The 15319-nt window shown below is 40.9% G+C and overlaps 1 protein-coding gene across 5 annotated transcripts in view; it reads left to right on the forward strand.

Moving 5' to 3' along the window:
• CDC27 (cell division cycle 27) overlaps positions 1 to 10208 on the forward strand; it is a 66274-nt gene extending 56066 nt beyond the window's left edge. For all 5 annotated transcript variants that reach the window (XM_011973271.1, XM_011973272.1, XM_011973273.1 and 2 more), the window contains 3 exons: positions 4237 to 4311; positions 5585 to 5741; positions 7155 to 10208. In XM_011973271.1, the coding sequence (XP_011828661.1) occupies positions 4237 to 4311; positions 5585 to 5741; positions 7155 to 7237 (315 nt within the window). In that variant the 3' untranslated portion in view covers positions 7238 to 10208. The remainder of the gene's footprint in view (positions 1 to 4236; positions 4312 to 5584; positions 5742 to 7154) is intronic.
• The last annotated feature ends 5111 nt before the right edge of the window (positions 10209 to 15319 follow it).

Below are 15319 nucleotides of genomic sequence, written 5' to 3' on the forward strand. Positions count from 1 at the left end.
TGGTGCACACCTGTAGTCCCAGCTACTCAGGAGGCTGAGGCACAAGAAACACTTGAACCCAGGAGGCAAAAATTGCAGTGAGTCAAGATTATGCCACTGCACTCCAGCCTGGGCAACAGAGCAACACTCTGTCTCAAAAAAAGAAAAAAGAAAGAAATATACCAAACCAGTGATAACTTATTTTAAGACTAATAAAAATCCCTATAATCCCAGCACTTTGGAGGAAGAGGCGGGCAGATCACATGAGCCCACGGAACTTGAGACCAGCCTGGGCAACATGTCAAAACCCCATCTCTACCAAAAAGAAAATACAAAAATTAGCCAGATGTGGTGACGTGTGCCTGTGCTCTCAGCTACTCAGGAAGCTGAAATGGGAGAATGGCTTGAGCTCAGGAGGCGGAGGTTTCAGTGAGCTGTGATCGCACCACTGCACTTCAGCCTGGGCCACAGAGCTAGACCCTGTCTTAAAAAAAACAAAAAAAATAGGGCTAGGCACAGTGGCTCACGACTGTAATCCCAGCACTTTGGGAGGCCAAGGCAGGCAGATCATGAAGTCAGGAGTTCGAGGCCAACCTGGCCAGCATGGTGAAACCCTGTCTCTACTAAAAATACAAAAATTAGCAAGACATGGTGGCAGGCACCTGTAATCCCAGCTACCTGGGAGGCTGAGGCAGGAGAATCACTTGACACCGGAAGGCAGAGGTTGCAGTGAGTCAAGATCAAACCACTGCACTCGAGCCTGGGCAACAAGAGTGAAACTCTATCTCCAAAAAAAAATTAAAAATAGACTAATAAAGATATACAAAGGGATTAAATATATAATTTATCCAGTAATTCCTTTAGTTTTATTCTATCTTCTTTATGAAGACATGGATTTCTATTTTTACTGGTTTTGTCCTTTTAAAAAGCTTCTCTTTCTTTAGTTTTTGTTTTTCTTGCTCTGTTGCCCAAGCTAGAGTGCAGTGGTGCAGTCATAGCTCACTGAAGCCTCAAATTCCTAGGCTGAATCCCAAGTACGCAGGACTACAGGCATAAGCCACCATGCCCAGCTAATTTTTTTGTCGAAATCAAGTCTTGTAAAAGCTTCTTTTAGGGCCAGGTGCCATGGCTCATGCTTGTAATCCCAGCACTTTGGGAGGCCAAGGCAGCCAGATCACTTGAGGCCAGGAGTTCAAGACCAGCCTGGCCAACATGGTGAAACCCTATCTCTACTAAAAATCAAAAAATTAGCCACGCCTGGTGGTGCATGCCTGTAATCCCAGCTACTCAAGTGGCTGAGGCATGAGAATTGCTTGAACCCATGAGGCGGAGGTTGCTGTGAGCCCAGATCACACCTCTGCATTCTAGCTTGGGCAATAGAGGGAGACTCTGTCTCAAAACAAACAAAAAAAAATTTTTTTTAAGCTTATTTTAAATCTAATAAACCCTTTTCAACTTTTAACTACTCTTTGAAGTACTATAATTGCAAATCAGTATTTGTTTTTATGTACTTGCTTTATTGTATTTCTTTAGATATGAAGGACTTTATTCATTATTCTTAAAGCCATTTTAATACCAACATACCTACCAGATAGGCCACATAAATCAGCCTTTACTTGCTTCAAGAAGCCCAAGTTCTAATCTCATCAGTTGTCTGGACTATGACATATATATAGTTATAGCCATTTTTGTGGGGTTTTCTTTGTTTGTTTAATTAGGCAGCCTTCCAATCCAAAGTAGGACCAGAGAGACTCCCTCTTTTGTTATTATCATTATTATTATTATTATTATCATTGTCATTATCATTATTATATCAGGCAGCCTCCTGAGCCACAGTAGACTCAGAGAAACTCCCAGTTATAGGCATTTTGGGGTATGAGCTTCACTGAATTATGAGGCCTAATTTGATGCATGGACTAGATATAGATATGTGACTGTATGAAAAGGGCATAAAGAAAAGTTAAAGGGTACATGTTCTCAGGATCTCCTGGGACTGTGTCATGGGCCATTCATTAGTCACTTGAAAACAAGAAAGAAAAGTTAATGATTGCTTCTGAGATTTTCTGGCTCCAAAATGAAAATCAAGGGGACCATTTCAACATCTCTAAAACATTGCTAGCCATCACCTTATTTAATGTGTTGTACTGATATTTAATCATTTAAATCTTAAGTCTTTGGGGTAAAAGTAAGAACTCCGATGCTGTGTTAGACACTATTTCTCAATGAATCCTTGTAATTAGATCATTGGGGGTGGGGATAGGCATGCTAGTTGCATGAAATGTTGATAACAATTATAATATGCAGTCATAGCAAGAAAACGTATCAGTTCTGAATTGGGTGTGTTGTAGCAGTGAAGGAGGATTGGAGTCTGTCATCTTAAAGGTTAAGATTTCGTTAAAGGACAGGCACAGCGGCTCACGTCTGTAATCCCAGCACTTTGGGAGGTCGAGGCGGGTGGATCACAAGGTCAGGCGTTCAAGACCAGCGTGGCCAACATGGTGAAACCCCATCTCTACTAAAAATACAAAAATTAGCCAGGTACGGTGGCGGGCGCCTGTAATCACAGCTATTTGGAAAGCTGAAGCAGGAGAATCGCTTCAACCTGGGAGGCAGAAGTTGCAGTGAGCTACTGCACTCCAGCCTGGACGATAGAGCAAAACTCCATCTCGGGGGGGGAAAAAAGATTTATTTAAAGGCTGGGCATGATGGCTCACGCCTGTAATCCCAGCACTTTGGGAGGCCATGGTGAGAGGATCACTTGAGGTCAGAAGTTCGAGGCCAGCTTGCCAATATGGTGAAACCCTGTGTCAACTAAAATACAAAAATTAGCCGGACGTGGTGGCACGCAGCTGAGCACGCACCTGTATTCCAGCTGCTTAGGAGGCTGAGGCAGGAGAATCGCTTGAACCCGGGAGGCAGAGGTTGCAGTGAGCCAAGATCACGACACTGTACTCCAGCCTGGGTGACAGAGCAAAACTCCATCTCAAAAAGAAAAAAGATTTCTTTAAAGTAAGGCCAGGCGCAGTGGCTTACGCCTGTAATCCTAGCACTTTGGGAGGCCAAGGCAGGTGGATCACCTGAGGTCAGGAGTTCAAGACTAGCCTGGGCAACATAGTGAAACCCCATCTCTACTAAAAATACAAAACAAAATTAGCCAGGAATTACAGGTAAGCATCTGTAATCCCAGCTACTTAGGAGACTGAGGCAGGAGAATCACTTGAACCCAGGAAGCAGAGGTTGCAGTGAGCAGAGATCGCACCACCGCACTCCAGCCTGGGTGACAGAATGACAGTCTGTCTCAGAAAAAGAAAAAGATTTCTTTAATGATTCTCAGAAGTGGTCTGGGAACTTCTGGGGGTCCCTAAAATTCTTCCAAAGAGTCTTAGAGGTCAGAGCTATTTTTACAATAATGTCTTGACATTATTTACCTTTTTCAGTCTTTATTCTGTCCCAAATGGACAGTAGAATTTTCCAAAAGCTACATAATATGTGATATCAAAACAGATTAAATGGAGGAGATAGATGTGAGAATCTAGCTGTCTTCTACTAACAGAGACTTGCAGAAATGTTAATGCCACTCTTCTCAATGACTTTTTGTTGTTCTGAAAAATTATATAGTTATTTTTCATTAAAAAATAAATCACTGGGCCAGGCACGGTGGCTCACGCCTGTAATCCCAGCACTTTGGGAAGCTGAGGCGGGCAGATTACTTGGGTCAGGAGTTCAAGACTAGCCTGGCTGACATGGTGAAACCCCGTCTCTACTGAAAATACAAAAATTAGCTGGGTGTGGTGGCGCATGCCTGTGATCCCAGTTACTCGGGAGGCTGAGGCAGGAGAATTGCTTGAATCTGAGAAGCAGAGATTGCAGTAAGCAGAGATTGTACCACTGCACTCCAGCCTGGGCGACAGCGAGACTCCTTCTCAATAAATAAAAATAAATAGATAGATAGATAGATGACCAAAAGCAAGGATTGTCACCACCTGCATATTTCACAAAGAGGGGTGTGTGTGTGTGTGTGTGTCTGTGTGTGTGTGTGTTTTCAGTGTACTAGAGTGCCTGCTATTTCTTAGTACTTATTGTCATATAAGTATGTGTTTTATTTTCACACCAATAAGAACTAATACAATAAGGAAGTATATTGATTAAGATTTAGTTAGCTTTTATGAAGGTGATTTGGGAAATCAAATAAAAAAATTGCTTGGTCAAAACTTTAAAAATTTTTGATACTTTAAGGTTTTTCTTTGCCTTTTTCAGTCTGCTTTACAAGAACTTGAAGAATTGAAACAAATTGTTCCCAAAGAATCCCTCGTTTACTTCTTAATAGGAAAGGTAAAGACTGGGGCTGTGGTCCCAAACAGTGACTTTCACAGCAAATATTGACATTTTATAAGAATAAATTTAATACTTACTGTACAATATCTATTGAGCAAATTCAACTAACGCTCCAAACTGAGTGCTCTGGGAATAACAGATTTAGTTCTAACACTTGAGAAAATGATATCCTAGCTGGGCACGGTGCCTCACGCCTGTAATCCCAGCACTTTGGGAGGCCTAGGCAGGTGGATTACCTGAGTCAGGAGTTTAAGACCAGCCTGACCAACATGGTGAAACCCGACCTCTACTAAAAATACAAAAATTAGCTGGGCGTAGTGACTCATGCCTGTGATCCCAGCTACTCCGGAGGCTGAGGCACGAGAATCACTTGAACCCGGGAGCGGAGGTTGCCGTGAGCCAAGATCACGCCGCTGCACTCCAGCCTGGGCAAGAGAACAAGATTCTGTCTCAGAAACAAAAAAAAAAGAGAAAGAAGAAGAACATGAATGGCACTGTGTTGTCTTGATTAAGAGAAATGGCTTCTGAGAGTCCCAAGGCCAGACTAGTCAGTGTTTTACAGACTAGACCCCCATATGCCAATTAGTTAAGGTGCCTGTAGACAGTTGTTAAGAGTTGATATAACTCAATTTAAAATCACTGTAAATGAAAGTTAATTAAGCAATTTATAATCCATTTAATCCCATTATCATTGTTCCAGTCAGAGTGATATTTATTGGAAACTTACTACCTGAAAGATAGAAGCAAGGAATTCCGAAAATAATATCTGATTATATGAAAAGGAACTCAAAAGCTAGTATGAGTTCATCTGTAGGAAGAAAATGTCCTACCGTTAGAATAAGTTTAGATCACATAAATCAGGAGCCTAGTTTAAATTATAAATATTTAGAATTGTAGAGACTGGGCACTGTGGCTCACGCCTGTAATCCCAGCACTCTTTGGGAGGCTGAGGCAGGTGGATCACCTGAGGTCAGGAGTTTGAGACTAGCCTGGCTAACATGGCAAAACCCTGTCTCTACTTATAAATACAAAAATTAGCCAGGAGCAGTGGCGGGCACCTGTAGTCCCAATTAGTCAGGAGACTAAAGCAGGAGAATTGCTTGAACCTGGGAGGCAGAGGTTGCAGTGAGCCAAGATTGCACCATTGCACTCTAGCCTGGGCAATAGAGCAAGACTCCATCTCAAAAATAAATAAATATATAAATATTTAGAATTTTATAGTTGAAGCTCACAACTTAATGAAAAATGTAGTATTGCTGTTTATTTTTAGGTTTACAAGAAGTTAGGTCAAACGCACCTCGCCCTGATGAATTTCTCTTGGGCTATGGATTTAGATCCTAAAGGAGCCAATAACCAGATTAAAGAGGCAATTGATAAGCGCTATCTTCCAGATGATGAGGAGCCAATAACCCAAGAAGAACAGATCAGTAAGTATCACACATATGATTTTGAGTATTTGGAAAGTTACCTTTTGCATAAGGATTTGTAGGCTACTCCTTTATTTTATTTTTCTAACCGTGGTGTTACCAAATCAACTTTTAGGGAAATCGAACAGGGTGGTATAATAACAAAATGCATATAAAGTCAGATAATTAGTCTCTGTTCTGGATCTAGTTTGCTGTGTGACTTTGATAAATTCATTGCTAATTTTTACCTGGGCCTCAATTTATGTTTGAATATGTAACCAGTAGTGTTTTATTTGCTTCCTAAGAATGTAGTCTTTTAAATAAGAGAATAGAGAAATTTCTGACAAGGTAAATTCTGATTAGATGCCTTTGTTCCAGAAAACTTGGTGAAAACCTTTAATTAAAATTATAAGCCACGGGGCCAGGCACAGTGACTCAGGCCTGTAATTCCAGCACTTTGGGAGGCGGAGGTGGGTGTATCACCTGAGGTCAGGAGATCGACACCAGCTGACCAACATGGTAAAACCCCATCTCTACTAAAAATACAAAAGTTAGCTGGGCATGGTGGCAGGCACCTGTAATCCCAGCTACTCGGGAGGCTGAGACAGGAGAATCGCTTGAACCCAGGAGGCTGAAGTTGCAGTGAGCTGAAGTCATGCCATTGCACTCCAACCTGGATAACAAGAATGAAGCTCTGTCTCAAAAAAAAAAAAATTATAAGCCAGGCATGATGGCTTGTGTATGTAATCCCAGCTTGAGCCTAGGATTTCACGACGAGCCAGTGAGACCCTGCTTCTAAACAAATTTTTTAAATTAGCTGGATGTGGTGGTATGCATCTATAGTCCCAGCTACTTGGGAGACTGAGGCAGGAGAATCATACCACTTGAGCCCAGGAGTTTGAGGCTGCAGTGAGCTATGATTGTGCCACTTCACTCCAGCCTAGGTGACAGACTGAGATAGATGATTGATTGATTAATAGATAGATAGATAGATAGATAGATAGATAGATAGATAGATAGACCGACCCCATAAACCTTTTGAAACTGAAGGTTATAGTCTATGTTTCTGTGGACTAGCAGGGAGTATTCTTAAAGTGGAGTCAGTGATTGGAGGTTGGGGAAATGTCAATTTTTTTTTTTTTAATGTCTCAGAGAACTAGCTAGTTGTAATTCCTAGGACAGGAATAAGGAACCCATTAGGGAGAGGCAGTTTTGGTAGTTAAAACCTTAAAAGTAAAATGCAGTAAGCTAATGTCAGACCTATTACAAAGTTAGGAAACTTGAGTTGCATTTTATTAAAGGATATGAGGATTTTTAAGGGCCTTTATTTAGGGTTTTATCTCTCTGAATATAATACAATTTTTCTTGTTTTCGTGAACCAACAGGATATGTTTGTCAGAAACCTTACTGTAGACTTTTGTTTTATTTTTAAAGTGGGAACAGATGAATCCCAGGAGAGCAGCATGACAGATGCGGATGACACACAACTTCATGCAGCTGAAAGTGATGAATTTTAACTTCTGGAAATCGGACTTTTACAACTGGATGTGTGACTAGTGCTGACATGTTTCTTGTCCCTCCATATACTGAGTCTTTACTCTTGAGCCGGCGGTGTCATCATCCATCACTTATACCATGAGTGTGCCACTTTCATTGGACCCTGACTGTATACGGAATGAAAGGCAGTGCAATATTTAGCTGCTAACAAGACTGGCTCTTTTACCAGTATGAATGACAATTTATGGGGGGTAGGGTGGGGACTTTCTTTTCTGTTTTTCTTTAATCTCCCTTTGTTGGAAAGTATCATGAAAGGAAGAGTTATGTTTTATCTTGAAGGAACCATTAGATATGGAAAATAGTGATGAACCAGAATTTCTTGGTTGCTTTCTCAAAAATTTGTTTTTATTTGGTTCTGTTCCTGATAAACAGAGTAACTGACCATCATTTCTAGGTTCTTCAAGAATGGTGTTTGCAAGTGCCAGATGGAACAATAAAAGACGTTGCCTATAACAGTAACTTGATTGCCAAGGAATGTAAATTACCTTCAACTTGCAGTGTCTCCCATAAACAAATGTAATGGGCATACTGGGACTCGTATGTAGGAATCAAATATCCCTCCATACAGTGTACACTTATTCTTGGCAAAAATGCTTTAATGTCTAACCAAGAATTTTAATTTATTCATCTTGCTTCAAAGTGTTGATCATTGTTGTCTTGGTATTGCAGACTTTAAAATTGGTTCATACCATATTGCCTCTTCTCTTTGAGCTCTGTGGGATCACCTTTAACATTCAGAGATGATAGAGTGGTTCCCCACTGAGAAGCCAAAACAAGGCCCTTAATAATCCCTTAAGTTCACCATATCAATCAGAATGAGAACACTAAAGTGTAGAGACTTTAAGAGATCATGATAGTGAAAGCCTTAATATAATCAGAATTGTACCATAACTTTGAATCTATATTTGTTCAAAACATTATCCCTTTGACTTTTCTAAGTGTTTGCTTAAGCAGAGTGTAAGAATGTGCGGTTATCTTTGGTTGAGATCCTTTCCATTCTTTTTGACTCTCTGCTTCAGATTTTTTCAGTAGTGTGAGTCACCAAAACATTTACTAAGAATTGGGTTTAGGATATTGGAAATTTTTAGCTTGGGGGAAGAAACATTCTTAAGAAGGAGATAGGTTCTCTTCTGAGTTTGTCATAATATCAGTTGGTGTCTTTGGGAAATGGCCACAATTTTAAGAATTTAATTATGCATATAAATTGATAATTATTGGAATTCCACCGTAACAGATTTAAACAGTCTTAAATTGTTTATCTCCTTTATTGTAATGTATTGAAAGTTTAGAGAAACTTTAGTTGTTAACATTTTATTAAGTGCCAATGTCAGAATATAACAAATTATAGTTTCTTATGAATGACAGGCCTACAGTTATTATTTTGGATTATTTGATGAAGGACAACCTTACCTGTATTTGTTAGTCAAGCTGTGAAAATAAGGTGGATTACAAAAGATGTGAAAAAAATTTTAGCCTGTAGACTCAGTAATTTTCTATAATTTACTGTTAATCTCATTTGAATATGGATTAGGTACAATTATAAATTAATTCAAGTCAGGGTGTTTAGGTATCAGGTGCCAGAGAAATATTTAACAGATTTCCCTACCTAAATTTATGTATATGTACTGTCTAAAAAAATACTTTTTAAAAAAAAGGAACAGTTGGGAGAAAATAAATGTAATGAAAAATTCCCAGAGGCTAGCACTTGGATTCTAACACATATGCTATTGTATTATCCATTAGTTCTGTAATATGTAATTTTAGATTCTTTTATATTTTTAATTGGCAAAGCACAAGGTGCTGTGTAACAGTGTCATTTAGAGTTTTATAGAAAGCTTCAACCTGAGTTCTGCGTTATAAAGCCTGGAGAAAGCTAAGCTTAGAACATAATTTGCTGAAGTATAATTATCTTTTTATAGTAGGAATTTATGTCCTGTGCCAGAGGTGAGAGTCTTTCTGGTACTGATTTTTTGAGACCAAGGATAAAAGGATCGTTTTGTAAGACACGCCATGGCAATGGCTGGCTGGGGAACAGTTTCCGCCCAAGCTTGGCCTATTTTATTTTTCCTCATACCTACTTTTAAAGTCATTAGGTATCTGAAGCCTTATTTCCCACCTAGTAACACTTTCTGGCTTTTACAGTTTCTTTTTTTGTTTTGTTTTTTGCATGGAATGGGGATCAAACAACCAGAAGAAGAACACATTTTGATCAAGCAAAATGTTTGTTTCAAACATCAGAAGTTTATTTTATAGAAATTTAATTAAGTAGTTTGACATCCTTTTCTCTGTTTCACACATATATTAGGTTGGTGCATAAGTAATTGTGGTTTTTGCCATGACTTTTATGGCAAAACCTGCAGTTACTTTTGCACCAACCTAATACATATATATGCGCACACACTTGTTCAGAAGCTATGTTGTGGCCTTGGATTTGTTTTTCCCCTTGGAAATGGTTCTTAACTCTGGGATTTTAGAAGGTTAGAATATTTTTTCAAGAGAACAGTGGTACTCAAAATAATGAAAGGTGGTCCCTACATTTTCTGTATTCATCACTTAAAATTTTTGATTTTTCCAAGAACTACAAGTAACATTTGAACCATGCTGCTGTTGTACCTTAAACAAAAACTCAGTGATAACCAGTATTTAGTCTATTAAAAATGCTCTTTTTGAAGAAAAAAGTTTGGAAGTCTCTGATTAGCCAGAGTATAGTATGAGTCTTCACTGAGAAATATGGTGACCCATTTTCTTTGTGAAAACCTGGGAAAATGCAAGTGTGGGTGTGAAGTGTGTGTTCTGTTTGCATTGAAACAATGTAATTTTGTGTCTTCTTTTTGCTTTAACTGACTTATTTCAGAAATTGTACAGTCTTGAGGGGGAAAGTCTTTTCTGTTAATATATTTGCAATTCATTAAAGGATATGGAAAATCCAAATAAGTTACTTTTGAAAGCAATTTATAATCAAGTTGTTAAAGCTATATGAAAGCTGTGCCATCTGTATTTTAATAAGAAGGCACAGAAAAATAGAGATACAATTTTATGTTTCACAAAAATCTAGAGCAATGTTTATCTGATTTTTTAAAACTTACACTCTTTTAATATATTTATATTTTTAAACGGTCATACTCTTTTTTAGTATTATTTGGAATATCAAAATAAATACTATGACAAAAACAATGGTAATTTTTAGAATACCTTTTTTCAAACTACAGAAGCCCCGTTGCCAACCAGCAGCTGTGAATTTGCAAGTCAACTGCTTATCCTTTGATCACATGATTTCTGAAATTTCTTCAAAAGGGACACAAAGGTTTTTTGTTCCAATTAGAATCTATTTAAAAAGGTCAGGATCTGAAAGAAGATGTAGAAACTGAATTTTACTCTAATTTGAAAATTTTTTTTTTTTTTTTTTTTTTTGGTATCTTGGAGAAACTACAGAGAGCTGAAGGGTTTTATTCAGACTTGAAGAAAAGGCAGTAACAGGGAGAAACACATGAAGGTGGGGTGAGCTGGGCAGTTCCAAGGGGAACAACGCAGACCTCATAACCTTCCCTAGGACCTGCCATTTAATGTCAGCTGAACAAGGATAAACAACAGCTTAGACATGGAACTATTCTTTGGCTTGTTTAGCTGACAACTCACGGTTCATGAAGGTTCAGTACAGGTTTTATTTTTCTCTGTAAGTGCAAACTTTGTTAAAAAGCTGTGTTTGTTGAGATCCTGCTCTATGGATTGTGTTGCTTGCTTTGTGGATGGTATTTTCAATTCTCAACAGTAGAAGGTAGGTATTACTTCATTTTACAAAAGAGAAAACAGGCTCAGCTATTAAATGATACAACTGGGCACTTTTGGCATTAGTGTATGTTCAGAATCTTATATTTTAGTTTTGGACTTCCCCTGGAGGTTTCAAGTCATGTTTAATGGTAACTGTAAGTTGTCTTCTCTAGCATTATTTTTTTAAGACAGTCTCGCTCTGACCCCCAGCCTGGAGTGCAGTAGTATGATCATAGCTCACTGCAGCCTCAAACTCCTGGACTCAAGCAATCCTCCCACCTCAGCCACCCAAGAAGCCAGGACAACACATGCAGCACCACACCTGGCTCATTTTTTATTTTTTATTTTTGTAGAGTCAGGGTATTGCTGTGTTGCCCAGGCTGATCTCAAACTCCTGGCCTCAAGCAATCCTCCCACCTCAGCCTCCCAAAGCACTGGAATTATAAGCGTGAGCCACCTCACCCAGCCCTCTCTAGCTTTTTTTTTTTTTTTTTTTTTGGGGGGGGGGACAGAGTTTCACTCTTGTTGCCCAGGCTGGAATGCAATGGTATGATCTCGGCTCACTGCAACCTCTGCCTTCTGGTTTCAAGTAATTCTCCTGCCTCAGCCTCTTGGGTAGCTGGGATTACAGGCACCCGCCAGCACATCTCGCTAATTTTTGTATTTTTTTTTTTTTCAGACGGCGTTTCACTCTTGTTTGCCCAGGCTAGAGTGCAATGGCACGATACCCACTCACCGCAACCTCCACCTCCCGGTTTCAAGTGCTTCTCCTGCCTCAGCCTCCCAAGTAGCTGGGATGGCAGGCATGCACCACTGCGCCTGGCTGATTTTTGCATTTTTGGTAGAGGCAAGGTTTCTCCATGTTGGTCAGGCTGGTCTCGAACTCCCGACCTCAGGTGATCCGCCCACTTCGGCCTCCCACAGTGTTGGGATTATAGGCATGAGCCACCAGGGCCAGCCCTCTCTAGCATTTTTTTTTTTTTTCTTTTTTTGAGATGGAGTCTCACTCCGTCACCCAGGCTGGAGTGCAGTGGCACAGTCTCAGCTCACTGCAAGCTCCCAGGGTTCACACCATTCTCCTGCCTCAGCCTCACGAGTAGCTGCGACTACAGGCGCCCCCCACGACGCCCGGGTAATTTTTTTTGTATTTTTAGTAGAGACGGGGTTTCACCATGTTAGCCAGGATGGTCTCTATCTCTTCACCTCATGATCCGCCCACCTCGGCCTCCCAAAGTGTTGAGATTACAGGCGTGAGCCACCGTGCCCAGCCTAGCATTTTTAAATATAAAGTCTACTGTAGGCTAACATCCAGGTCCAGGTTTTACAGAGGAAACTTGATTATTAATCATCCAGATCTGTTGTAGTATAGTCCTTTGTTAGGGCTTTGATCTATGTGCTGCTTCGTTACTCTTCTCCCACTGAAATTGGAATATATTTTCCCTCTTTGAGTGACTAGGATTTGCTTTAAAGTAGAAAGTTATAAATCTTCAATTTTCCTTCAGTTCTTGCATTTTTATTAACAATTTCCTCTATCACAAGCATTTTTTTTGGAGACAGGATTTTGCTCTGTTACTCAGGCTGGAATGCAGTGGCACGATCACAGCTCACTGCAACCTCTACTTCCCAGGTTCAAGCAATCCTCCTGCCTTAGCCTCCCAAGTAGCTGGGACCAACAGGCATGCCCCACCACTCCCAGCTAATTGTTGTATTTTTGTAGAGATAGGGTTTTGCCGTATTGCTCAGGCTGGTCTCAAACTCATGGGCTCAAGCAGTTCGCCCGCCCCAGCCTCAAGCATCCTTTTAATATTCAACACTGTTAAGGAAAACTGTAGGCCAGACGTTGTGGCTCACACCTGTAATCCCAGCACTTTGGGTGGCCAAGATGGGCAGATTGCTTGAGCCTGAGATAAGAGACCAACCTGGGCAGCATAACAAGACCCCATCTGTATTAAATTAAAAAAAAAGAAATGGGCCGGGTGTGGTAGCTTACACCTGTAATCCCAGCACTTTGGGAGGCCAAGGCGGGTGGATCATGAGGTCAGGAGATCGAGGTCATCCTGGCCAATATGGTGAAACCCCGTCTCTACTAAAAATACAAAAATTAGCCAGGCGTGGTGGCGTGCATCTGTAGTCCCAGCTACTCAGGAGGCTGAGGCAGGAGAATCGCTTGAACCTGAGAGGTGGAGGTTGCAGTGAGCCGAGATCACACCATTGCACTCCAGCCCGCGTGACAGGGCAAGACTCCGTCTCAAAAAAAAAAAAGAAAAGAAAAGAAAGAGAAATGTATCCTGGGCACCGTGGCTCATACCTGTAATGTTAACATTTTCGGAGGCTGAGGGTGATGGATCACTTGAGCCAAGGAGTTCGAGACCAGCCTGGGTAACATAGTGAGACCCCATCTCTATAAAAAATGGGTAAAAATTAGCCAGGCATGGGGGAGTGCACCTCTGGTCCCAGCTACTTAGGAGGCTGAGATGAAAGGATCGCTTGAGCCTCAGAGGTTGAGGCTGCAGTAAGCCGTGATGGCACTGCTGTACCCAGCCTGAGTGGCAGAGTGAGCCCCTGTCTCAAAGGAAAAAATAAAAATGTATTTATGTTGGGGTGCGTGTCTCACGCCTGTAATCATAGCACTTTGGGAGGCCGAGGCAGGCGGATCATGAGGTCAGGAGATCGAGACCATCCTGGCTAACATGACGGTGAAACCCCGTCTCTACTAAAAAAAAAAAAGAAAAAAAAAAATTAGCTGGGCGTGGTGGCGGGCACCTGTAGTCCCATCTTCTCGGGGGGCTGAAGCAGGAGAATGGTGTGAATCCAGGAGGCAGAGCTTGCAGTGAGCCCAGATTGTGCCACTGCACTCCAACCTGGGCAACAAAGTGAGACTCCATCTCAAAAGAAAAGAAAAATGTATTTATGACACTTGCTAAAGATCATAAGGCACAATAGGAGAGCATGAACACAGATATAGGGCCTACAGCAATAGCTACTGCAATGGGGTCTTGCAGTAGGGGAGAGAGATAGGATTCTGATTTTAACAGGGACAAGTGGAGGTGTATATCCAAGCAACAGAATGGGGTCAGTTGATGGAAAATTACTAAGAGAAAACATCAAAGATAAGGGGTTTCTGGCTAAACTGACTTGATAGGATTATTGCTGGAAGCTAACTACGTTGATAAGGTATCAAAGATGAGAATTTTTGCTAAAATGATTTAGCAGGATTTTTTTTTTCAAACTATATTCTACAAGGACAGAGAGGGAAGCCCAAGGTCAGGCCTAATCAGAAAGGACTCAGAGGGACCTGCCTAAAGTTTTGGTCAAAGGAGAGAATCTTTTCAACATCATCAACATAGAATTTTCAGTTGAGAGTTAAAGCTGTATTTGAATCCCAAACAAATTCAGGGAAAGAAAAAGGTGTATTTGAAAATTCAAGGCCTTGAAAATGCAGAATTAAGTTTGAATAAGAAAGGGAATAATAGATCCAGTGCTTTGAGAGACTGAAGCAGGAGAATCCTTTGAGGCCAGGAGTTCAAGACCAGCCTGGGCAAGGTAGGGATACCCTGTCTCTACAAAAAAAAAAAAAAAAATTAGCTGAGCATGGTGGCATGTGCCTTTAATCCCAGTGACTTGGGAGGCTAAAGTGGGAGAATCATCTGAACCCAGGGAGGTTGTGACTGCAGTGAGCCATGATTGCACCACTGCACTCCAGCCTGGGTGACAGAGCCAGCACTTCGGGAGGCCAAGCTGGGTAGATTGCTAGGTCTGGAGTTCAAGACCAGCTTGGCCAAGATGGTGAAACCCCACTCTACTAAAGATACAAAAATTAGCCGGGTGTGGTGGTAGGTGCCTGTAATCCCAGCTACTCAGGAGGCTGAAGCAGAGAATTGCTGGAACCCAGAAGGCAGAGTTTGCAGTGAGCCAAGAAAAACAAAAGAATAGATTTGCTGTGACCAATTTCGATATTTATTCTTAGCCAAACTTATTAACCAAGAATGACCAGTTTAGATAAATCATGGTCCTGGGATGGAACACAAAGAAACTGGAATTTTATTAGCAAAGGAGAAGGGGAATGGCTATTGAATGTTGATGTCGTGTTCAATTTAGTGAGGATTTTTTATTTTGTTTTTTGAGACAGGGTCTCAGGGTCTTGCTCTGTCTCCCAGGCTGGAGTGCAATGCAGTGGCATGATCATAACACTGTAGCCTTGAATTCTTCAGGCTCAAGTGACCTTCCCACCTCAGCCTCCCAAATAGCTAGGACTACAGGCATGCACCACCACA

The sequence above is a fragment of the Mandrillus leucophaeus genome, unplaced genomic scaffold (assembly GCF_000951045.1).
Source record: "Mandrillus leucophaeus isolate KB7577 unplaced genomic scaffold, Mleu.le_1.0 Scaffold1362, whole genome shotgun sequence".
Lineage (NCBI taxonomy): Eukaryota > Metazoa > Chordata > Mammalia > Primates > Cercopithecidae > Mandrillus > Mandrillus leucophaeus.